Source organism: Antennarius striatus, chromosome 18 (assembly GCF_040054535.1).
Source record: "Antennarius striatus isolate MH-2024 chromosome 18, ASM4005453v1, whole genome shotgun sequence".
Classification (NCBI taxonomy): Eukaryota; Metazoa; Chordata; class Actinopteri; order Lophiiformes; family Antennariidae; genus Antennarius; species Antennarius striatus.
The window spans coordinates 14,907,152-14,932,529 of NC_090793.1; the positions used below are offsets into that span (position 1 = coordinate 14,907,152).

A 25,378-nucleotide genomic window follows, 5' to 3' on the forward strand; every position below is an offset into this window, starting at 1 on the left:
AAATTTGATAAAAGAATTAATTTTGAAATTTATTTATTTATTTATTTATTTTTACCAAAGAAGGGTTCGGTGAGTGAGCAAATGAAACCAGCAGGGTTCGGCACCTCCAACAAGGATAAAAACCACTGCTGTAAGGACTGAATGATGACTGTGGAATCTCACACATCGCCACAGATCAGCTGTTTTTATATATTTATAATGGAGGCATATTCAGTAAAGACAAGCATGACAGGGATTCTGTGGGATATTGAAAGAAGTGACTGAAAGCAATGCTGCAACAGATTTACCAAGCCTAATGGAAGACATAACATGTGACCACAGCTAATATGCTAATATGAATTCCATGTTCAATTTTTCTTTGGTTTGTTGAAAAAAAAAAATTAATGCTGATTAATAGACATTTATTTTGTCATCTGTGATGTGTTTACAGCTTAGAATTGGCATGTATAGCAACAAAGGGATCTTCATCTCTGTTGCTAATCTTGAAGTGGGCTTTGCCGTTGTCACCAACTTCAACCTGCTTCCCGGTGCACTTGTTTCCTTCCTTCTGTCCAGAAATCACATCACAGTAGGTTCCACTAGGCATGCCACTGTTCAGCATAACATCCAGGTCCCTGAAGACAATCACAGCATACAGGTTACTGTTAAAAACCAGGTTGCAAACATGTATAGATGTATAATATGTATAATATATACCTCAAGTTATGTTGAGATACATCTTAAGGCTTACACATTCAATGACAGTGAAATGCATGGCACATTGTCTTAAAATTTTAATATCGTTAGAATAAAATGGTTCACATGTACTGTATATTCAACAATTTCATTTAGGAGCATGGGTGGTTCAATTTGCGTGTTTGATTTGGTAAACGTCAGATGCCCTTCCTGACACAGCGCTCTGTATTTATTCGGACTTGGGACCGGCACAATAAGACACTGGCTCGTGTCCTCTTGCGGCCACAAACATGCAAATGAAATCTATGACTTCCATACCGGATGGGTCGAGGCCTAGGTCAACAATGACCGGCACCCTGTTCACTTACTGGGTGCCGGTGGAAATTGGACTACTGTTGGTTGAAGAAGGAGAGGAGGAAAGTGTGTTTGTAGGAAGAGAGAGAAGAGGAACGCCAAGATTATAGGACTGAGAGTAGGGACGTTGAATGTTGGATCTATGACAAGAAAAGGTAGAGAGTTGGTTGACATGATGCAGAAGAGGAAGGTGGACAAAATGTGTGTCGGGGAGACCAGGTGGAAAGGTAGCAAGGTTAGAAGTTTAGAAGTAGGGTTCAACTTGTTCTATCATGGTGTAAATAGGAAGAGAAATGGAGTAGGAGTTATCTTGAAGGAGGTGTTTGTTATCTCCTTGAGATACAGTGTCAGAGTATCAAAAAAAAAGTGTCAGATAGAGTGATGAGTCTGAAGCTACAAAACGAAGGTCTGATGTTAAGTGTTGTTAGTGGGTATGCTCCATGATGGCAAAGGCAAAGCAGTGGACAAAATGGTGGAGTGCTGTATGACTTTTAGGAAGGAGTTAAGACAGGCTCTGGGTGGTCAGGAGGTGCTTCTAATGTGATCAGGATGACATGTAGGAGAGTACTTGGTGTATCATCTGGAAGTAAAGCAGATAAGGAGACTTGGTGGTGGAATGAAGAGGTACAGGAGTGTATACAGAGAAAGAAGTCAGCTAAGAAGAAGTTTGACACTGAGAGGACTGAGGAGAGTAGACAGAAGTATGGGGAGATGCTGAGTAAGGTGAAAGTAGAGGTAGAAAAGGCCAAGCAAGGGGCTTATGATGACTTGTATGCTAGGTTGGACAGTAAGGGGGGATAGACTGATCTATACAGGTTGGCAAGACATAGAGACAGAGATGGGAAGGACGTGCAGCAGGTTAGGGTGATTAAGGATAGGGGTGGAAGAGTATTGATTTCTCAACTTCCCAGAGGAAAAAAAATAGTCCTCACCAGTCATCATTGTTGAAGACAATGAAACCTCGATTACCACGTCCAAAAGCAACCTGGTTGCTCTGATTGTCCCACCAGTTGGAATGAGGCTGACCATTGACCACATTACGGAAAATTACCATGTTCCTAAGGACAGATGAGACCAAATAAAATCACCCTGTGTGTGTTTTTCACTTCCATATAAATGTCCATAGTTCTGAGTTTAAGGTAAGCTGTTACTTTTATCTGGTTGGCGTGAACTCACTTGATCTGACGCCATCTGTGCTCACACACCCATCCATCTCCACAGGTTTGGTCAGGGTTAATGGGAACAGGCTTGGTGGATCCATCACTATGGCTGGGAGGGCCCATCCAGTCATTCTGATCCTATGAAATAATGATGGATAACTAAGCTCACTAAGAAATGTCTCCAGTACATTTAAATCTTTATTCACTTTGAAAAAAACATACTTTTCCATTGACAATGTTTCTGTTCCATCTGAAGCTTGACATCACCCTAGTAACTCCATAAGGGTGAGCCAACATGTAGCCAACAGCCATCTTATACAGTCTGGAGTCCCAGAAGGTAATGATGGAGGCACCACCAGCACCATGACCTCTCTGGTTGTCGTGATTGTCAACAAAGACAATTGCCTTGTCATCTGGCATGAAATCCCATCCTTCTCCCCAATTCCTGCACATAGAAGCAATACAACAAATGAAATGAGGACACAAATGTTCTTTTGTCTAGAAAGTCATCCATCTCTAAGGAGATTGTCATTCATCCAGGTCATGGTAGATTTCTGTTTTGAATAAAGTCAATTGTATTTGTAGGCCAAGCTTAAAGATGTTTTGCCTCTCAAGAGTTTTCTTCAGCACTGAAGAAGAAATGTATTTAATCAATGCATCAATTTACACAAAAAATAGCTATCTGTTGAGTACTTAGATTCACCTGGGAAGTTTTTAAGGATGATGTGAAAATCAAATTAAATATGAAAAACAATTAAAACAAGTGAACTAATTAATAAGTAAGCTAAGTTTTAAGTAAGTTAAGATATAAATACCACTAACAACTCCAGTTTAAATTGTTAAAGGTTCGCTGTACTGGAATATAATACAAACTAGTGTGAAAGTTGGGATTTAAAAACTTCCACCCTTCTGTCCATTTTCAGACAATCGCATTCATCTCATCGACAGCTGCTTATCCACCTTGCGGATCATGGGTCGCATGGAGACTAGCTAAGCTGGCTAAGGGCGAAAGGTGGGGTACACCTCGGATGAGACACCAGTTTATTGTTATTACTTATAACCAGAGAACCTGGAGAGAACCCATGCAGACACAGGAAGAACAAACAAACTCCACACAGAATCAAACCAGGGACCTTTTTGCTATGAGGGAACCTTGCTAGCCACCATGCCAACAGGCTGCCTGGATTATCAACAAGTTTAACAATTTAGAAGAGACAATAAATGTCATGAACATGATGAAGTATGTGACACCCTATGTTGGCCTCACTTCACACACTGATGCCTCCAAAAAAACATTACAAAACCTGTCCAAACCAATATTAGAAAGCAACTGTGTAGCTATTGTTGTTGCATTCAAAATATTTTAATCCCTTTGAAATGGTACGTTCAATTCAATTAAAAAAACTTTACTTGTCCCCATGGGGCAATATGAAATTCAGAAACAACAGAAAAAAAAAACATACTTAGTGTAAAACAGCTTCTCCCCTTTCCATTTTCTGAAGACCTTTCCCAGTTTGGCACCATATCTGAACTCAGTCACCCTTCCCAGACGGTAATAGTCTCTAGACGTGATGGCCTCACCCCCCAGATCAATAACCTGAAAGGAAATCAACACATACGTAAGTCACATCATCCAAATTGTTCATTATGGATATGGATTAAACTATAATTGCTCCATATGTTGGTTGACCCAAAGCCATTTAATGTGTGCTGTTTTGATTCAACACTGAGGATGTTTCGGTGGTAGAGCATGTGGTAGAGTGGGTCGTCCAGTGTTCCAATATACAAGATTCCAAGATTCCTGCTCCCCCCCCAAAACACCTGGAGTGTGAGCTGACAGTGGGAGGTGTCAGCTTACGTCCGGAGCATTGCCGAGGCGCTCTTTGAGCAAGGCGCGGTCCCCCCTTACAAGTTGCTCATTTGGGCACACCAAGCAGGAGCTGCCTGCCACTCTGCCTCCCCCTGCATGTGCACAGGTCCCTTGTGTGTGTGTGTGTGTGTGTGTGTGTGTGTGCGTGTGTGTGTGTGTGCGTGCGTGCGTTTATATATATATATATATATATATATATATATATATATATATATATATATATATATATATATATATATATATATATTGCTTGTTTGCGGTTGAAGATGCACGGCATCACTACAACGCTGATTTTTAGTAGGTAGGGACGTGATATTGTATGTGCGTGCTATTTGAAGCGCACTGTGTTCCAAGACTCATGGAACGCATCGCACTTCCGTGAGACACAAAAGTGCTTTAAACACTCTTTAAGCGTGTGGGAAAAGATAATACTGATACGTGGTGGTTTAATATTAGAATGGGGAGGGTTCGTAAACGTTACATACATCACATAAGGTTTTAAGTGTTTCTTTTTGCCATTCATAAACTCATTTTCCCACACCTTTTATGTTGTAGTATCTTTTACAGCCAAAGCCATTTTCACCCTGTTTTTATATCTCCCATTTAAATTTCCCAGTTTGGGATAAATAAAGTAAATCTTATCTCTTTTTTGTCAAAGCTCCTGGTGTGTGGCAGGGAGAGAGGCCAAACTTGTGGGAGGAGCCACGGCTCCACACCTGTTGGTCCTCTCCACACTTGCTGCTCATCAGCACACCCAGGTTCGTTAAGCCAGGTTCGATCAGTGCTCTTTGCTGGTTTGTTTCTTAAGTTTGGTTTTATGCCTGTAGTAGTTTTTCTGAAGTCTTGCCTGTAGTTCTGTGTTGTTTTGGCCTTGTTCTGTCTGAATTTCTGTTGTGATTAAATTATATTATCAAAGATTTGCCTACGGTGTCCTGCATTTGGGTCCATACCCCGACTGGAGGACACTACCATCAGTAGCTGGGAAGCTGCTGCACTCTTGCTGCTCCACCATGATTTTGATTTTTGTTGTTTTGAGATATTTGTGTTTTCATCAAATATGTGTTCATTTGTTTAATTTATTTCAGTGCATTGTAATTTCTTGTTGCGCCCTATGAGCCATGTTGTAACAGCATGACTTACAAATATTGGTCATTTGTGTTTATCCAATTATGATTGCATGAAGATGTGTATGTACAATCATTAACCTGAATGCAAAATTATTCTCAAGTTTTTCTTATAGAAAACATCTTTTAAATTTACCTCTTGGTAGATAAAAGGTCTTGAGCCATTACGGAACCATTTGATGTTGAGATTCTGCAGACGATCGTAGATAGCAGCCAGGTTATCAGGCCACATGTGTTTACAGGCATCCACTCTAAATCCAGCCACACCCATGTCAATCAGCTTGTTCATGTAATCAGCCTGTTTGCCTCTGACATAATCTTTGTCCAAGTCAAGGTCCAACAGACCTTCCAGACGACAATTACGCACCTGGAGAAATAAATGAGCACTTAGATCCCAATTAAATTTTACTTATCGAGAATACACTGAATCCAAACCACCATTTGGAGTCAGGTGTTCTTGTGCTTGATTGTGTGTGACCATGCAGGAAAAGAGGTTGCTGCCCCCATTGTACAATTCACACATTGTCGGCCATTCTTCCTGGTTCTGATTCGTGGTTAATATTCAGGCAAGAAAGATTCTCAGAAATGACATTATATGCACAAGACGGGGCTATAGGAATCTCACCTAATGCTGCAAGGGCATAGAAACAATGATAAAAAGTTATATTTTACAGGTTATGCAGCTTAAAACACTTGCAATTACTATTAAAGCCCCTGAGCAAACTAAAATAGGGAGTAAGAAGATAAAAAAAAGGGATTTTAAGGGATGAATTATTAGATGAAGTGATGAAATGAAGCAGTAAAGATAAAACAATAAGTAAGAAGACAAAGGACGAAGCAAGCAATATACGACCCACATCTCTCTAAGCTTATCTTTAAATGTTTCTGCTGCTACTGTGCTTGTGTGAGGTGATAATTTTTTTTTTTTTTTTTTTTTAAAACCCCACTATGTCATTATTTGTGATTTTGTCCCATTCGTTTCTGTATACAATGAGGTTTTTGTGGTTTCTGTGTGGATTTTATATTGTTTGCTTTTTATCATTTTGATACGGATCCTAACTGAAGAGAACAATTAGAGTGAAATTCAAAATGCAATAAATATTATAAATTCTATTCTGCACTGTGACATTCATACCTGTCTGGCATCACAATAACTCTCAATATTACCACTGCGAGTGGTGCATATGTTGTCATTGAAATCCCCGGAGGAAAAGGGGACGCTGGGGAATTCCCTCTTGCTAGCAGTGAACCAGCTCCCACATGAAGAGTGGGTTCCCTCTCCACTTCCAGCACGACACATGTGGTTGATGACAGCATCTACATAGATGTTCACCTGTGGGTATTACCAAACACTGAACATCATTATTCATAGCGCTTTCACAGAATCACTGTTTAGATGTAGCTTACTCCGACGTTGTTGCATCTAGTGATCATATCTCTCAGCTCATCCTCGTTGCCAGATCTTGAGCAAAGTTTGTAACTGATTGGCTGGTATCTCTGCCACCAGGGCCTCCAGGGCTCATTCAGCAAAATGTGCTCATTTGGGGGGGAGATCTGGGCAATGCAGAAGTTTCATGACATATTAGCAACACATTACACCCATTGTCCTTTTTGACAGTCCTAAACAGTCCTCCAAACCAAAGCAAGTGCAGGTCTAAATGGCTCCAAAAGAAAGGGAACATCCTCATGAAAAATATTTTATTTTAGAAGTTCTCCTAATTCTTCTGTATCCATCAGACTAAACAGAGAAGTATGACTTGAATACACAACATAAAATAGAATGATGATTAGCTCTCAGGAAATCCCTCCTTTTTTAAGGTTTATGACACTGTGTTTATGACACTATCAAAATACTGCATATTGACCTTTAAATCTGTTTAAGCTGTTATCTTTGTTGCCTTTGACCTGTGAACATATTATAACATTTATTTGAAAACAAAATATCACCTTTCTCTAGACATTTTGTCTGTGTTTGGCTGTACACACCTGAACTCCACCATAGCCATTTGGACCCAAAAAACGTTCACACTCCGCAGCGATGTCTGCCCAACGCCACTCGAACAAGTGGACAATCGCAGTTCTGCCATGCTTCGTATGAGGATTGTACTGGGTGAGACCAAGCCCAAAAAACGCTATCAGAATGAACAACCTCATTCTGGATGAAGGAGAATATCTAATTATAAGGTCTCCTATCATTGCTAATTATACCATTCATCTATTCATTTGTTTAACCAATGAGAGACTTATCAGTATTATTAGCATCAACACTAAACAAGTTTTTCATGCTCACTGGCTCCTACCTTTCCCCTCAAAGAAAAACAAGTTGTCACAGTTCCAAAAACAGGTGGCATACTGTGAGAAACAGTTTGTTTCTCACAGTATGCTCCTTTCTGGTGCGCCCAATGAATAACTTGTTTTGGGGACAGTACCTTGCCCAAGGGCACCTCAGCAGTGCACAGGAGGTGAACTGGCACATCTCAACTACTAGTTCACACTCCTAGTTTTTGGTCTATAGTTGGTTCTTGACCCGGCTACCCTCCAGTCCCCAGCTCAACACCTAGTGGACTGAGCTACTGCCGCCCCCAGGATGAGGGCCAATGAACATGGCAAGAGGATTTAGCTTAATGCAAACATTAACACCCTAAAAATTAAGATTTCATGTAATGTCAAAACAACTCAGAAAATAGAATACTACGTGAACAGTTTGCTCTGATGCCAGACTACATGTGGCCTTTTCAGTTTTCCGGCTGGGGCATCATCTGCAATGTTTCATCCTTCTTTTATCCACATATCTGCAAACTTCTTAACATGAAATACACAATGTATTTATGTGCATGGCAATGTTTTAGACATCATTTTTGCAGGTCAAAATTAACTGAGACTAACACTGTAAAGATACATTTACCCTCTCATGTGGTAGATGATCTGTAGGATTCAACAGCAAAACTGGATGACAAATTAATAAATGATTAATTTGCCAAAGCAAATGTTTTCCTTGGTTCAGTCCAATAACCACATGATGTTGATATAGCTGGTGTTAACTTCCCATGAGTAGCAAACATTGAAATCAAATAAAGATCTATTTTGGGCAAAGCAAATAACAACCTGAGGCATATTCATCAAAGTCTCAGAGTTAGCCAAAAGTTTTGCCACAGAACCTAGTTGACTGTGTCTCTTATAACTTACTTCGGGCAAGATCTAATAATTTATTTTAAATTACTTATTTTACATGCAAGTACTCCAAAATACACTGAACACTTATGAAACGGTGATCCACAAAAAAAAAAATTTGTTGGCCAAACTGGTAAAAAAAAGAGCTGAAGTATCACATTGTCAAACCAACTTCGAGGAAATCTAGATTTTTGTGCTGTATTTTTGATATTCTGGTATTGTTACTCAATATGTGCAGTATTACAACAGCAACCACAAATGAACAGCATTAGAATATATTTCACTGACACACCAAGGGTGCATTGTGCACAGAAGGGCATTCAATGCCACACTAACTGTAAGTGTGTGTATTGGAAGCTTTTTTTCTTTTCTTTTTTACAATAAACTCTGGTGGGCCTCATCATGCCTCACCCCACCTGTTCGATATATGACCCAGTTCCTGCCCCTCCAGGCTCCCCTGTGGTGAATGTGTCATCCAAACATCTGACCTGCCATACTGGGTTTCGTTTTGGGTCGCTCCCCCCAGAGTATCAGTGGGTCACAGGCATGCAAAATGTAAGGGGCCCCAAAACATAAGTGGTGGAAATACTGACAGGTAATTCAGCTCGGTACAGACGGATGTCCTTACCTGATGACACATAAGGTCTAAAGAGATAAAGTTGTAATTTTACAGTGCAACTTTCATCCTCAGGTTGGACTACCTTGCTCACGGGCGCAGGGACATTCTTTGGTGATTTCTGAAGCGTAACATTTTATTATTAATGTTAAACTAAATAATTGATATGGATTTTTGATAATAAACTTATATGGTGAGGAAGGCTTCAATACACCTACAACAAACACTTTTCTTTACTCAAAATTTACTTTCATAGTGAAATAACTGATTATCTATTTTGAGAACTTTGTACATTTTCCAATAAAAAGTTGTACTGAACAAGAAGAAATTACATCATTTAACTTAGACCACATACACACAATCATCAATGGTCATCTGTTTTTGGCCTGTCTCTTTATTGCTCCAGTATTTTGTAATGATATCTAGACACTAGCCTTGCTCATATGCTGTTGGTAGTGAGACGTTTTCATGCAGTATCTTATTAGAGCTTTTCAGTTGAAAATTGATGAGCTCTGACAGTGATGAGCTGTGAAAACGCTTCACAATAAAATCTTTTCTGGCCAGACAGGTAAAAAATGAACTGAAATTCACTATAAGGCTACAGAAAGCAGGAGAGTAGAAAGAAGAACACTTTCTTTGAAGCCTTCCTCATCACATAAGTTTATAATCAGTAAGCTTTATCAATTATTCAGTTGCTGAAATTTCCAGAAGGTTAATTACTACCAGGCCACCCTGTCATGCTGTTGCATTATTTTAACATTGTCATTTGCAATTACTATATCAATATATGTTATACCATTACTATGGTTTCTTACTTTGAATTGCTGGTACAATGTTTTAAGCATGCTGTCTGAACGGAGACGTCAGAAGTATAAGTTACGGCCTTAAGCGCCTCACATTTTCCTGTGGGCAGACAAAATTCCAGACAGACCAAAGTCATTTTCTGTGTGTAGAACACAGGACATACCTCCAGAGGTGATGAAGCATTTGGGGTACAAAGCTTTCTTTCACAGCTCAAGCACTGACACCAGGTGAAAGGAGAGAAACTGGTCAATTTCCACCCCTGGATGTGTCATGGGAAAGTAGAAGAGTCACGGAAAGGTGGGTGGGGGTGGGGACTTGAGAGGACTGTGAAAGAGTAAGAGCCATATTAAGAAAAGTGTCAGCAGATTAAGAGAGAAAACTTCATAAAAGAATAAGAACAGGTTGTGAAAGACAACAAGGAAAGTAAAAGAAGGAGCATGGGAAGGTGTTTGAGTTCGTCTCCGCAATTGGGAGACTGTGTTTGTGTGTGTGTGTGTGTGTGTGTGTGTGTGTGTGTGTGTGTGCGTACATGCTTGTGTGCATGCATTTGTGCATGTGTTCATGTGTGGTTTTGACAGAGGTTTGCTATAGTTTACAGTAAATGAATAAAAACACAGAGGGAGTGAGCGGAAAAAGGAAGGGGGAGCGTAGAAAAAATGAAAAAGGGGAGCAGATGGAAAGATAAGAAGCTGTATGAATCTCATCCTTCACACCTCGAGTCACTCTCCAGACAACTCTTCCTTAAGAACTGGTTGGAAACAGATGCCACATGGCATGCAGCATAAAAGAAATAATACAGTGTGCACAGGTCAGATAATGTTGTTATAAATGAAACACACACAAAAAAGGTTTGCTGCTTAAAAAGTGGTTTTAAAGAGAAAAAAAAAACCTTACACTAGATGAAGCGATGTTATGGTATGAGAGCGGTCATGTGAAGTATTTGTTGTTTCACAAGCAAGAATCACTTTGCATAACTTTTAAATGATCCCATGTTACATTCCAGCAGGATGTCTCCCTTCCCTTTATGAAGTTTTGCATCTCTTTCGGAGGAATGGTGATAATGTTAGACTAACTCATCATTCTCTCCCTGCAGCGTGTAAAATAAGCAAGCTTCATGTTGCCATTCGGTCAATTTTAATGAGACTGAATAATGCAGGTGAGTCTCATGACGATAAACTCGCACGAGAAACGTGCAAGAGCAAAACATAATGGCTATTTCCAGGTTTGAAATTTAAGTGGAGAAATGGATAAATTGTGAATATTTTTGTTGAATGGAAGTGTATTTTTTCCCAAGGTAGCATCAATTTTTTTACTGTAAGTATTTAAAGCTTGCGCGAGAACACTGAAACAGAATCATCTGCCCTTCTTTAGTTTGTTCAGGAATCCACATCCAGTGGTGTCCTTTGCGACGTTCAAACCGAATTAAGAGGTGGGGAGTTGGTAAGTTTGGGGCCGCCTTATACATTTTCCACCAAGTAAATGTTCCTTTGTCAAACACACTAGGTAAGTGGTCAGTGACAACGTTTGTATTTATATTTATTTCTGTCTGTTTTTTAGAGCAGGCATGTTGTTGTTGTTGTTGTTGGTTTTTTTTTATTGCATTCATAATGATCAGACAGGGGTAGTTTTGTTGTAAACTTTTTTTATAATTTTGGCATGACCTTTGCTCCCTTCTTCCACCACATTTTGTTTATTTTTACTTGTTCTCAGAACAACAAAAATAAAATATAAAAATAAAGCCTCTTCCTCTCGCTTTACAATCCTGACTCCTGGTTATTATTGGTTACCAGTTACTGTCCCAGCACCCTAGACATTCCATTATTCTTGGTCATAACATCCCATTAAAGCAACTGAATGCTTCTTGCTATGACCGAGAAATGTCACCACATTTTTCCTTTTCATTGAAATTTCAATAAATGAATCACGTTTTGGGAGGGTTCCAGGTTACCTCAACTAAACTAGGCATACAAGGAAGGAAAAAGTCCTAAATTCTAAGCTCTTCCAAAGGAAAATTTCCTTATCCTCTTTTTCTTGCCATGATGATATGTTGTGCAGATGGTGAGAAAAGCTTTCCATCTCACTCAAAAAATAACAGCAGCAGCGCAAGTCTCCTTGGAGAGGTTCACGCTCTGAAACCTGCTAGCACAGACACATACACACACGCACACACATACACACAAACACACACGCACACACACACACACACACAGTCTCCCATTTGCGGAGATGAACTCAAACACCTTTATAGTTTTACGTAACCCATAGATTCAAACACACACTCTCTTTCTCACACTTGCCTTGACTATGTCTTCTTGTGCTTGCATGCTTCTCACATTGAGAAATCAAACATATGTTCATCAGCCAACAATGAGGGTAATGTAAAAGATGATGGGGAAAAAAAATGCAAAAATTAGCTCTCAAAACCTCACTGGTACTTGTAATGGACTTGTAATGGACACATAATGGAGTTGAAGCAACAGAGACTGAGACACTCTGACATTTAAACACTGGCATGAGCAAAGCTCTAAACAATCCCTGCGTCTTTCAACCACCATCCTGCAGTTGAACCACACCCCTGCTTTAAGATATTTACAGTAGCGGTGTAGTTCTTGGCATTTGTAAAGCTTGTGTACTGATGCTCATTTGAAAAAAAAATTAATAATTTAACTCTATATAAATTTCTCATTCTTTATCAGTAAAATGGATAGTCATATCAAATATATAACATTGGGTCTTAACATTGCTAGTCATAGCACTTAACAATTCGTAATTATTAACTACCGTAACAAAGTTTGTTCAAATCCATCTTGTTTTCCATTAATCTCAATTCACTGTAAATTGCCCGATGTAATTCTTATGACAACATGCTTTGAGATACATTATTTAAAGTGTATCTTAACAGAATTTAATAAAAGGAATGTCGTTTTGCTGCTGGTGACTGGAAAGTTCACCGTCAAATTACAGATGGAGTCAATTTTATGATCCTCTTTCACAGTAGTCAGCGGGAAATAAGAGCTTTGCTTTCATGGTCCATGAGCTACAGTTTTACTGTGAGGAAAATTCCTAAGCGCCCCTGTATGTCTGAAATACTTGTAGTTTCTCCTCTTGAGACATTTTTCCTTTCATACTACAATAACAGAATTATAGGCTGCAGCATTTCAACTGAAAAACATGAAAGCATCCCTAAATACTTACATTCAAAATGTAATTGCTGGTCAGGATGTTAGGATGAAACTATGAACGTATAACATTTCAGAGATAAATGACCAGACTAGATACTGTTATAAATTTAGTTTAAAAAATAGATAAAGTATAAGAGAGCAGCAATGATCCCTTCAAGTCTCTGCCACACCTGACTGACATAATTTTCCATGATATCACTGCTGGCTTTAAGAAATAGAGCCTTCTTTGTGTTAAACTGCTCTTCTCCTCCAGATTGAGGAGGAAGGGCTGGGAGAGGAGGATTGGTGATGGGATGGGCAGACTGGGTAGAATTTTTCCCCTGCTGTTCCTGTTCTTTGTTGATCATGTACTGGAGTCCCAATTGCCCTAAATCCCAATCCCAATCAGTCTTCCTTGCCCCACTGTCACAGTCTGCATGCCTGTGTCACATACTATATCTTATTTTTAGGGGATTGATGGGTAATGATTATCCAGCCTTCCAGACAGCATTTCTACCAACTTTAGAAAAATAGCCATTTCAGTGTTCTTACCCATGCTAATCTCATACAGTTTTAGTCAAAACATTGTTTTTATTTGTTTGTTTTATTTTGCAGACAGTTTGCGCTATTTTTGCCAATTCGTTTGTTTTGGGTTTGGTCAGATTTGTCATTAGTTGATGATGGCAGCTGCGTTTAATCTAACTTATCTACTGATGATGTGATTCGTGATGTCCTTGATAAACAATGTGAACCACTACCCCTCATACCACTGTAATAAGAGGCAAAACAATGGGTAGTGTAAAAGAGAGGAGTCTTGATTGGTTCCAAATGTGTTTTCTAACATCACTTCAGTGTCATACAGCTGACTATCTCTTGGCTATATCAGTATGTCCAGAAGACACCAGAGTTCATTAAGCTTAAAGTGAGCATGAGGGTCCAGTGCTGCAAGAAATTATTTGATGAATGGAATTTATTTAACTGGCAAGCAAGCAGCACTCAAAAATGTTCACCAGATGATGATCATCCTTGCTAAAGTGCAGCAATGTGCGGGGCAGATGTCTGTCTGTGGCGGGAGGTAGCATTAAAGCACAGGAATCCCCTCTTAAAACAGTCCTCTCCCTCAAGAAAAAAATAGCATAAATGTGATGCACCACTGCTGTAGGTCTCAGGCTTCCACTTGAGGAATAATTACAGGTTGTGAAGCTGGCAAAAAAGAAAGAGACCTGATCTTGCACTAATGAGCATTTTGTGTCAACATACTAAGCAGCAGTTTTTTGTTCACTCCATATTTTACTTGCATTTAGTTTAGTCTGGCATTTGTCAAATCTGTCCAAGTTTCTCTCTTTGACTGCTTCTCTTTTCTTATTGCCACAACAGTAGCCAAAAACTACCTCTATGGAAAACACTGACATAGAAAAATACTCACATATGTGCTGGACTTAGAGGTGGTGGGTGAGTCAGTAAAGTTCATCTTGTCATATTTGAGAAAAATATGAAGGTCCTTTATATTTGACTGTTTTTCCACCTTTTATCCGAGCAAAATTATATTGAATTATAATGTAGTTAGGAAGATGCTTTTTTTATTCATTTTCTGTCAAGAGCAGTATGTATGCTGGCTGGGAGATCTCATTGATCTTGTTCTCATTCATCAGATTTTAACTTCCAAATACTGTGTTTAATTAAAGGCAGCACACATTATCTGAGATACTCTGAATGGTGGGAGGGGGGTAGTCAGGATAATATATTATAATTATATATTATATTAATATTAAGAACATAAACATAAAACTGTTTTTTTCTCCGCTTACCAGTACTGAATAATTCTTGTTACTTACCAAGGTAACAGGGATTGCCAATTTTTCTAACTTCCTCTGTTTGACAAGCACTAACATTACATTGTAATTTAATAATCCTGATCTTTATCGCTGTTTTTAGTTCTTCGGGCTTTCATTGCTTTTCCCATCCCTTATAACCTACTTCATATTGATTTCCAAAATTCCATAATATCCTGACATATCCACACCGCAGCTGTAAAGTTGTCCAGATTATCAAGGGATGTAGACCTAGAGGCCCTGTATAATATTCAGGAAGTTAATTTTGGAGAATTTCCATCAGGAAACATACACATCTAACCTAAAATTAGAACCACCAGAGCTGTGAGTTTTTCATTTGAAATAGATCCAGCCTGCCCAATATGTCCCTAGGTGTCTTTTTTTCTGTCTAATATCTGCTCATCCCAAAACACACTGCAGACACCCTCACACATAATTAACGCTATGCTTCATGCTTGTAAGTGCACTTGTAAGTTTACAACACAAGAGGTCTCTCAAAGGATTTGTAGAAAGAAAGCTGAATTACTCAGCAAACAAACCAGCAATTTTAAAAGCCCTGAAGTTTCAAATTAAGTTAACCAGAGGAGGGAATGTAAGTGGATTTGTGCCCACAGATTTAATCATTACAACCTGAAAGGGGGAAGAGAGTTGAACAATTCTGAAAGCTTTCTCTCTGTCATTTTCAGATTCAATTTCGTTTTGCTTTGCTGGATTAAAATTTTGCGAAGCCACATCAGAAATATAGTTAATAATGATTCATAAAATAGTATGTCATTCTACAAATAATCCTATTTACCGAAAATCAACCAATATTTTCAGTGGTGATTGAAGTTGTATTTTATGTTTTTCTATGCATACTGTCTACCAAGTGTACTGTATATTGATTTGAATTTGTTAATTACTGATCATCATTGACCGTGGTGCACTGGCGTCGCGCCTGGAGTTTCCCCCGTTTCATGCCCTCATGCAGCTGGGATAGGCTCCACCACCCCCGCAGCCTGCCACAGCGAATGAAGTGGTTGATGAATGAATGAATGAATGAATGAATGAATGAATGAATGAATGAATTATCATCATTAAGGCTGACAGCTTTGCATGTACTGACGTTTATGCCAGTGTTTAGCAGAGAAAATATCTTCGTCACATTTAGCTTCTTAACTTGCTAATATTTATGTATGAGCATCTCTGGCTGATGCTGCTAATGTGATGTATTTGGACATTTAAAAAAAGCATATTGTGATGTGATCACGTCTGCAACATAATAGAAGGGACAAAAATGAGAATAGAACTGGAAAATTACAGAAGAAATTAGGCTACATAATCTAAGATCCACATTGGTATGTAAGTAATGGCTACCAGCATTACTTCAATCCAAGTCCAGGTCTAGTTTTTGTTCTCTCTTGGGTGAGTCCAAGTCAAGTCGCAGTTTTATGAGAAGTGAGTTCAAATTAGGTCTCAAGTACTTTTATTCACTATAGTCATTATTTTTTATTGTCATCATTTATTTATTTATTAACATGGTGTTTAGTTGGTTAGAAGTTTTTGTTTCTTTCCTTAATACACGTTGTTACAATTATGAGTGCATCACATACAATGTCAGATCACAGACTCCCATTTGTGACTCAGGTCGGCAACAGAGTGAATTACTATTTAATTCCTTTAAAGGTAAAGACAGAGCATGTAACAGGATGCAGGGTACATATAAAATGTCTTTCCATGCACCTACAGGCATGAGGAACAGCGTACTGTAAAAAAAAAAAAAAAAATTCTTGTGAATTTATAACACAGCACTGGTTACCAACTCAACATTTTCAAGTATGCGTTCATCGAAAAAATTTAAAGAATGTTACTGTATGCTCTGACTAAAATGGTAAAAGTATATTAAAAAAGAAATGCGTAATTTACGTAAATTACAAATAAAATGTCAAGGTTTCAGAAGTTACATGCTGTCTTATGTGTTCAGTGGTGCAATAAAAGTGACCATCAGCCTGTTGGACCCAGTTGCAGTGAGACAGCCGTTGGCTGACTAGACCAAACGTTACTTTTGCCAAAGGAGTTAGAGCTTTCTATGAAACTCTTCAGTTTGTTTGTCATTAAAGAACAGATAATAGCTCCGTTAGGATGAATAAGAACATATATTAAATATACAATCTGATTATTTCTTTGTATGTACACAACAACCATTTTTTCAATGGGCAAAAGAAAGGGAATTTCCTGACTCAAACTTAAAATCACATTTTTGACTTTCCACCTCACTGAACATTTTCAACTTTATTTTAGAGACTGCCCACATTTCTCACCCACTTACAACTAAACAGGAGCATTCAAAGTATAGCCTTAAACTCAGTGTGCGTATGTCTGTGCTGCCTGTTTGCTTCTCCATCCACCAGAATATTCATGCATGGGTGTGCATTTTCATCACAGTTTATGGGTATATGTGATTTTCTACGTTATATTTGTTCCAAGGTATCAATTTGGTGAGCAGGGCTTAACTTGGTGGCCAGTAATAAACTTCTATTCCAGTTCTGCCTATGCAGTTGCCTTCACCACAGACAACTATGTGGCTGACTGCCTCTACTCCCACAGAGAGAACCATACATTTGGCTGGGATGACTCACTGCTCATTTATGATACCTCTTAGACACTGGGCTCTAAAGTTGTGTGAAAGTAGCTTTAAGCTTAATTTAAATGATCCTCCTGAATTTCTGCAGAGATTGGACTATCGTGTGATGCTGTCACTAAATGCTGGAGTGCGCTCCGCTGTCTTATAAACAGTTTGGAATCATCTTCAACAGAACCACATGTGGAAAATAAAATAAATGTTTGTGCTTTGCTTATCACATGATTTAAACAAGAACTCTGTCTTCAATATCTGAAAGCTTAAATTTGGCAATAAAGTCTGTGTTTCTGTAAATGTCAACAGAGGCCAACAATAACATGATTCTACTAACAAGTATGGCCTGTGTATCCAAAGCATAATAATAACTGTTTCTTCTGTGCCAAACACTAACCCTAATCCTATTATTGTCCAGAAGTAATAAAATATATTAAGGATGATACTGCTACACTGAATGTCTATGAGTTTGTAAGGGTAAATATCAGTATTACAATTTATTTGAACAGTATACATTGAGGTGTGTCCAAGAGGAAGATGCTTAACTCCAGTTTTCAGCTTTGAGGGCTGTTCCTCAGGGATGGGTTAAATGCAGAGAAGAATTTCCCATCTTGGGATCAATAAAGCACTTAAAAAAAAATGCATTACAAATCCCGAGCAAACACAATGCACTTGGTACGAAATGACTTAAAGTTTTAAAAGTTAAAGTTTTTAATAGGAACAAGTGTGACAAATTGTTCAATAAAGTTTGAGTCTTTTTCTTCTTCTTCTATGGAACATATTCAACATGGAGACAAGAGCCTCTGTTTTTAGTTTGATAAATGTTAGTTTTCTTCATTCAGGAATGTTTTTGATGTGAATTCCTTTTTGTGCTAATCTCTTTTGGACTTTGTGTCAAAGTGATTTTCTTATAATTTGGCTTTTATGAATAAATGTATTTTTTAAAAATCAAAATCTTCTTCGCAGTGCTCTTCACTCTTCTAACAGATGTTTTCAATCTGTTCAGTGAAAATTTTAGTATCAGGAAATTCATTTACGGTGCTGGGTACAATAAATCGAATCAAAGAAAGTGGCAGCTTTTAAATTTTATCTCTGGAGAAGCAAAAGTCGCAATTTACGTGACCAGGAAGAGGAGAATTGAAAACAATACTGTTCAAGAAGCAGCTACTGTTTTTTGCTGTAACATCAGATGTCGCTTAAAACTAGAATTTGGTTTTTATAAAATGACAAAAAACCTAAATAATTTTGGAACATCTGGTGTCACAAAAATGTCCTGTGCACTTTGGTTGATGATCAACTCACTTTTTAAAACTTCCTGATATAATGCACTAATTTTTATCGGTTTTTAGGTTTTTTGAAGCATTTTAGTACTTTCATCTGATGTAAAATTGTAAAATGTTTGAATGTGATTAAAGTGTTTTTGCAGAAATCAAAAAAAAAATCTTTGTCTTTGCAAATTTGTGAAGCGTTCCAATCTTCTTCTTCTTTTTAAGTCCTGTACTTTTAATATGAATGGAGCATTTTCAACATGGAGACAAGAGCCTCTGTTTTTAGTTTGATAAATGTTAGTTTTCTTCATTCAGGAATGTTTCTGATGTGAATTCCTTTTTGTGTGAATCTCTTTTGGATTTTGTGTCAACGTGATTATTTTGTAATTTGGGTTTTATGAATAGATGTACTTTTAAAAATCAAAATCAAATCTAGTTCTTCTTCTTCAAATAAGAGTAAAAATGATTTTTTTTTTTTTTTTAAAATGCTACCTGAATCATGATGAAAGTAAAGGTGTCTTGACAGTAAAGCTGTCTTTGGAAACAATGACACTCCTATTGGGAGCAAAGATTCCACATACAGGAATGTGTTCTCACTCTGTTTAAGTGATTCCAGACATGCTGCTGTGCTCATGCTTTAAATGGGTTCACGGGCAGTTAGCATTCATGCACATATTACCCTCATCTCCTTCATAATAATACTTTAATACTTCACTAACTAGGGCTCCACTTAACTGCAGCACCTATAACATTTTTCTGCAACATTACTTCACACTTAATCTGTACGGTATTCACCCACCAAATAAAACCTATACACATACTGCAAACTCAAAAAAGTGAAATTGCCTCCAATGGAAAAGGCAATGGATCATCATTAGTACAAAATTATTATAATGGCCTTTGATGTTTTTGAAAGTCCGCCCAGGAGTTTTGGTCCCTCACAGTCAGGATTTGGCATCCTTGACAGCCAGTTGTTGGACCAAAAAAGAAACCTTCAAGGATGTGCCAGTTGATCCTATTATAGTGACAATAACTAGAATGAGTTGAAAGAAAGATGAGAAATGAGATAATGAATATATGAACAGAGGTTGGTGCAGCACAGAGGTTTTCAGACTGAGGCGTGCCACCGCAGGGATGGAGGAGTGAACGGGGTTAAAAGGAGGAGTGACACTTGTCTCACGCGAGGAAATAGGAAGTCATTAAAACAGTGCAAAGTTAGCACATTTGGCACATGTTTTTAACACTGCTTGTAGACATAGTCAGGAGTTGGAGTTGGAATTATGGATGTATCATACCCCTGAGAGTCATAACTGGGTTGAATATGCACGGAGAGATGTCCATCCTTTCATCTTCTTACAGACGAGATTGCAGTCGTCTTGTCGACAACCATTTATCTGCCTTGCAGGTCATTGGAGCGTATCCCAGCTGAGAGGAGCACATCCCAAAAAAGATTCCAGCTCATTGAGGGGCCATACGGCAGACAAACAACTACTCATGCTCACACTCACACCTACAGATCATTTGGAGTGACCAGTCCACCTAAGTTACATGTTTTAGAGGTGGGAGGAAGCTGAAGAACTGGGCGAGAACCCTCCAAATACCGGGAGAACAGATGGTGTATACTTTGTAGGTCCTGAAGCCCTCAAATTATAGGATGTGCACGTCCAAAATTTAACAAATTACTACCTCCAGATCAACAAAGAAAAATAAAAATGACTGAAAAACTGTGTCACATATCAACTGTAAAATAGCCAAATAATCAGCTGGCAAAGGTTTCAGTTGTACATTTTCAGATAAAGAAAAGCATTGAAAAAAAAAAAAGCAGTAAAACTCCTTTTCCACTTCTTTTCGACTTCAGCTTTGGCTTTCAGGATGATGGGTTTTGCATCTTAGCAGCACTGAGGGAAGAACTCCATCCAGCGTAGGAAATCACCCAATCCTTAGGAGGTGATGAACATGGAAAATGGAGAGCTACTGCTGCTACTGCCTTACATTTTCTACTGTAAATGTCAGCATTGGTAACAACAAAAAGAAACCCTTCTCATGAATCATGTCTATTAACCATACACCAAATAACTCATCCACCACATTTTATGGTGCTTCATTAGAGAACGCCATTGTTATATTTCCATCAATGGAAACTATATTCAGAGCCTTATTGTAAGAACAACTCAACGACCCATTCATACACTTATTGTGTTTTGATGAATATGAGTGCCGTTCTCCATAATTTATTTCATCTGTTTTTCCAAGTAACCAGCCATAGTTCTGTCTTTGGTATTCTGTTGGAGCAAATCAAGGTCTAATGAAGGAACTAAGCCAATATGGTTTGTATTTTGCAATTTCGAGGTACAGTGATATTGTCTGTTAGCCACGTCTCAATAATTTTAACAGCCATGCTTTGGCCTTTGTTGAAAAGAATGTTCTTATTTACATCCCTACTTTTGATAGGATTTTTTAAAAATCTACTTTAGATACAGTCAATAACATTAAAATAAGCAACATTTTAATGAACTGATTTCTAAGCAACTGGTAAGAAACATAGTAAGATTACAGCTTTGAACCAGTTCTTGTTCATTCTTACACCATAAAAGCTGTTAAGCAACATACCTACCTGTACCTACTGTATATCTATACCTACACACCTGCAGGACGTATTTAAAATTACATAAATATGAAAAATGTGAACGAAGCACTAAGAAATGGTTATACACACACACACCGCTATTTATTTATTTATTTATTTCTTATTTTCCCAATGTTATTGGCATCTAAAGTAAGTGGCAAAACAAACCAAGAAGCTACACACCAGATGAACATCTTCAGCGTGTTTAGAGACTTTGTGGTAGCGTATTCTCAACATGTTAATATTTGTTCACTCTGTTTGAATTGAAGCGCATACACACTCATTTCTTGCCCTTGCTTTTTGGCGCAGTCTGCCAGATGACACTTTGTTTTTCTGGCTATTATCTTCTCTGCTGTTGTCAGATGTCATAATAGTGTGTGTGCTGTACTTAGCCTCATGGATACTGACAATTAAGAGCAAAACAAGGCAAATTGCACCCATCTGCAGAACTTTATGGATGCATTTTCAGCAGAATATCATTACAGGGATACAGTTTGTGAATCTGAGCCTAACATGAGATGGATAACAGTTGCAAGTGATGTTGACTGTGTTCTAAGGAACCACAAGCCATTTTTTCTTATGTCTCTCACAACTATGTGCTAGCAGGTATGTGAGGTTGATGTTTCAGAGTAAAAGCTAATATCAGTAGACTAAGCTGTGAACAGTAATAGCACAAACTTTTGTGAAATTTTCAAAATATTACTTTAAGATGTCTGTTTGCTAAAATTTGGAAGCCGGTGTTTAACAAAACCAAACAGAACAAAGTCCTGGAAAAATCTAAATTCTGGCACAAGACACCCAATCAAAATCTAAGGGGTGATGCTTGTACAAACAACAAATAGAGACCGTATTGACAAAAGATCCTCAAAGGTACTCTGATTAATCTTATGAGAACCAGAAATGGCAGTGGAAAATTTTATGCCAGATCCTCAAGGAAATGTTAAGATATTTCCCTGGACAAGAAAATACATTTCCTCTAGGCGGTGGTGGAGGAAAAATGGATCAGAAAGTGAAGAAAGATCCATTCTCCCCAGTGACAATGAAATTGAAAACAAAATTTTATACCTATCCATCGAGTCGTTGTTGCAGTACACAAGTTGGACAAAAGTGAATGGCAACAATGGAATTCCTGAAGCCAGTTCAGTGTTCAATGCCAGTGCCAGTACCAAATCAATTATGGTCCCTAACAAAAGTGTTATCGCTTATTCTTTTGGTAGAAAAAAAAGCTTATAACCTGATTTTAAGTCATTGGTTTTTAGAAATGTCCTGTGAAAGCTAAACACCTCCCAAATTATGTTTAATATACTCATATAATGCTTCACTGAAGAAGGATTGATCATTTAATGAACAAAGACAAGTCAGATTTTGGAAAAATCTGTGAGAAGTTTTGTCGCCTATAGAGAGTAATGTAAATGGAACAAATTTACATCAAATGCTTATTCTATGTTGCATAACATCAGTAAATTAAGTAACGGTTCTGTGAGATCCATATTTTATATCTTGTATGACCTCCATGAGCCTGATGGACTGCCTCCTTGCAGTTCGACAATGATCCATACAATTTATTGATGAAGTCATCAGTGATAGCAAAGAAAGTAGTCTTACATACCTCCCAGAGTTCATCAAGATTCTTTGCTTTCATCTTTTAATGATTTCTCTTTAATTCTATCCCAGACATGCTCAACGATGTTCATGTCTGAATACTGGGATGGCCAGTCCTCGAGCACCTTGATCTTCACTTTGTGGAACTTTTCTGTAGAGATGGAAGTATGAGATGGAGCACCATCCTGCTGCAAAATTTGACCCCTTTATGCTTGGGAATGTAAGAGGGAGCTAACACTACTTGATATTTTAGGCTGTTGATATTGCGTTCCACCCTGAAAATCTCTCACACACTCCCATACTGGTTATAACCCCAGACCATGATTTTTCCTCCACCAAACTTAACTGTTTTCTGGGTGAATTTGGAATCCATGCAGGCTCCAGTAGGTCTCCTGCATTATTTGTGGTGGCTGTGATGTAATTAAACCAAAGAATCTTATTAGAAATCCATGTTCTACCACTTTTCCAGCATCCGTCCTTTTAAGGAGGCTTTGGGCCTCAGCGAATGTCACTTTTTTATAATTTCCTTTTGTTCAGTGCTAGTTTCTGGGTGCTGTTTCAACCATGGGGACCATTTCAAGGCAGAATTCTAGAAATTCTTCTTGTTGACTTGAGGTGACTATGCCTGGTGTGTAAAGGGGGCTGGCCTTGTATTTTTGAGCCAACAAAAAGGTCCTCCAGGGTAGTTGCCGGAACTTGGCCTGTGAAAAACAGCTCCAAGCTTTTCAAATCTTTGTCTTATTCTTTGTATTTGACCCTGACACACACTGAAGATGTCAGCCACCTCAGCATTGGATGTGATCTTCAGCCTCTTGATAATTAATGCCTTAATCTTGGGGTGAATGTTGGGCATGCTGTCAGAGGTCACGTTCCAGTTGATGTGAAGGTCTGGTGTGCTGGGGTTCTTTTTATACACACCCACTTTTATACACACCCACTTGATTGATCAATTATTCATCACATGTGAGGCTGTAGTCTAGGATTGGGTGCATCATATTACAAGGCAACAAGACTTTTGTCTTTCCAAACCTGACCTTTCTGTGTTCACTAAATTATCAATCCTTTCCTCAGTGAAACATTTTAGTATGTTAAACATATTTTAGGAGGGTTTTAGATTTCATATGAAGATTAATTACAGTCAAGTTATAAGCTGTTCTTTCTACAAAACGGATAAGCGACAAGGCTTCTGTCAGGAACTGTACAACATACAACTGATGATATCTCATCAATGATACAAATCTCATGTGTGTCATCTACTTTCATTCACAGTATGTTTTCTTTTGCTTTCATTTAGAGCAAGTTAACTCTTGTCTTGATTTCTGGATAACTTCCCCAGTTGCTTGATAAATAGCCCGTGTTTTGCCAGTTTTGCTCAAGCTAGCTGAGAGTCAGATGTTGATTTATTACTGAAGTTCATCCTATTTGTTTTACTTATTTATAATACTTTCCTCCTTTTCAGTGACACAACTTGGCTACCCGTTTATGAGTAAGACAAGCAAACAATTTTCAGGCTCATTTAAGAAACACCTGGAGTTTGAATCGATACTGGTTCAGGCGTATGTACTCAAAAAGAGTCCTACATAGAAAATTAAAATTCTTGGTCACCACATAGTAAGCAATGCACTTAAATTTAGTATAGACTTATTTTGGACTAAGTATCTGGAAAATCCTCAAAAAACAGTGGAATGAATAATTTTCTGCCTGAATGTTAAAACATTCCCACCAAACCTGCACAACAGTATGGAATAGTTTCTTTTTCCCATTCATTTAAGTTTTTGATCATTGTTAGTGTTTCCTTGAGAAGAAATGTTCTGCATGTTATTGGGGTCCAGCCCAGGATTCCTTGTGCCTAGACCTATAAGAACCCACCCACTCAACTTAAGTCATTTGTTTAATATATATATACACTGTGTGTTATATATATATATATATATATATATATATATATATATATATATATATATATATATATATATATATATATATATATATATATATATATATATATATATATATATTCTTATATGTATATATATTAAAATAAAATTAAAAAAAAATTTCTTGAAAAGTAAACCATCCTGTTGGACTGAGGAGTAGCCAATCAGCACCAAGGGAGAGACTGATTGTGTTATCAAGTTGTTAACCATATTCGAACTGTCTGCCTGAATCAAGACGGATAAATTTGATGGCACTGGTTGTGTACGTGCCTGACTCAATTGCTGAAGAACTGCCAGATTCTTATCACTGATTAGGAAATCAATCTGATGTTCCCAAAAATTAGAGTGAAATTAATACAAATGATAAATGCAGAGCCTTTAGCTATTAAAACAATCGGCTAAAGGCATTAATAGCCTCAACCAAGCTGTGAGTGATTGACCAAAAGCACTTCAAGGTGATTGTTGCTGAAAGCATTCATATTTGAGGACTGCTTCTCGTCTGCACATGCAAGAATACGTTGGATATAGTCTTCTGGAAACAGAAAGATGCAAAGAGCAAAAAAT

General features: G+C 38.0%; 1 protein-coding gene across 3 annotated transcripts; it reads right to left on the minus strand.

Annotated features, from left to right (window-relative positions):
- Positions 1-384: 384 nt before the first annotated feature.
- LOC137612303 (alpha-amylase-like) lies at positions 385-23,206 on the minus strand. 3 transcript variants are annotated; one of them, XM_068340770.1, is made up of 10 exons: positions 22,885-23,152; positions 9,938-10,098; positions 6,591-6,737; positions 6,319-6,516; positions 5,320-5,550; positions 3,653-3,786; positions 2,412-2,634; positions 2,206-2,327; positions 1,962-2,087; positions 385-614 (listed from the first exon to the last, which is right to left on the minus strand). In XM_068340770.1, exons 3-10 carry the CDS (start codon positions 6,615-6,617, stop codon positions 425-427), a joined length of 1,251 nt encoding a protein of 416 aa, XP_068196871.1. In that variant the 5' UTR covers positions 6,618-6,737; positions 9,938-10,098; positions 22,885-23,152; the 3' UTR covers positions 385-424. The 3 variants fall into 3 exon arrangements, with proteins under 3 accessions (XP_068196871.1, XP_068196868.1, XP_068196870.1); XM_068340767.1 differs by lacking the exon at positions 9,938-10,098 and having other exon boundaries at positions 22,885-23,169; XM_068340769.1 differs by lacking the exons at positions 1,962-2,087; positions 9,938-10,098 and having other exon boundaries at positions 22,885-23,206.
- Between the last annotated feature and the right edge of the window lie 2,172 nt (positions 23,207-25,378).

What these genes read in the sequence shown, in the direction of transcription:
- LOC137612303 (XM_068340767.1), bottom strand. Translation starts at nt 22,917, where the DNA reads ATGAAAGCAAAGAATCTTGATGAACTCTGGGAG. An exon ending in ATCTTGATGAACTCTGGGAG is followed by an intron (nt 6,738 to 22,884) that starts GTATGTAAGACT and finishes TGCATTGCCCAG; the next exon opens with ATCTCCCCCCCAAATGAGCA. An exon ending in GTTATTGTGATGCCAGACAG is followed by an intron (nt 5,551 to 6,318) that starts GTATGAATGTCA and finishes TTATTTCTCCAG; the next exon opens with GTGCGTAATTGTCGTCTGGA.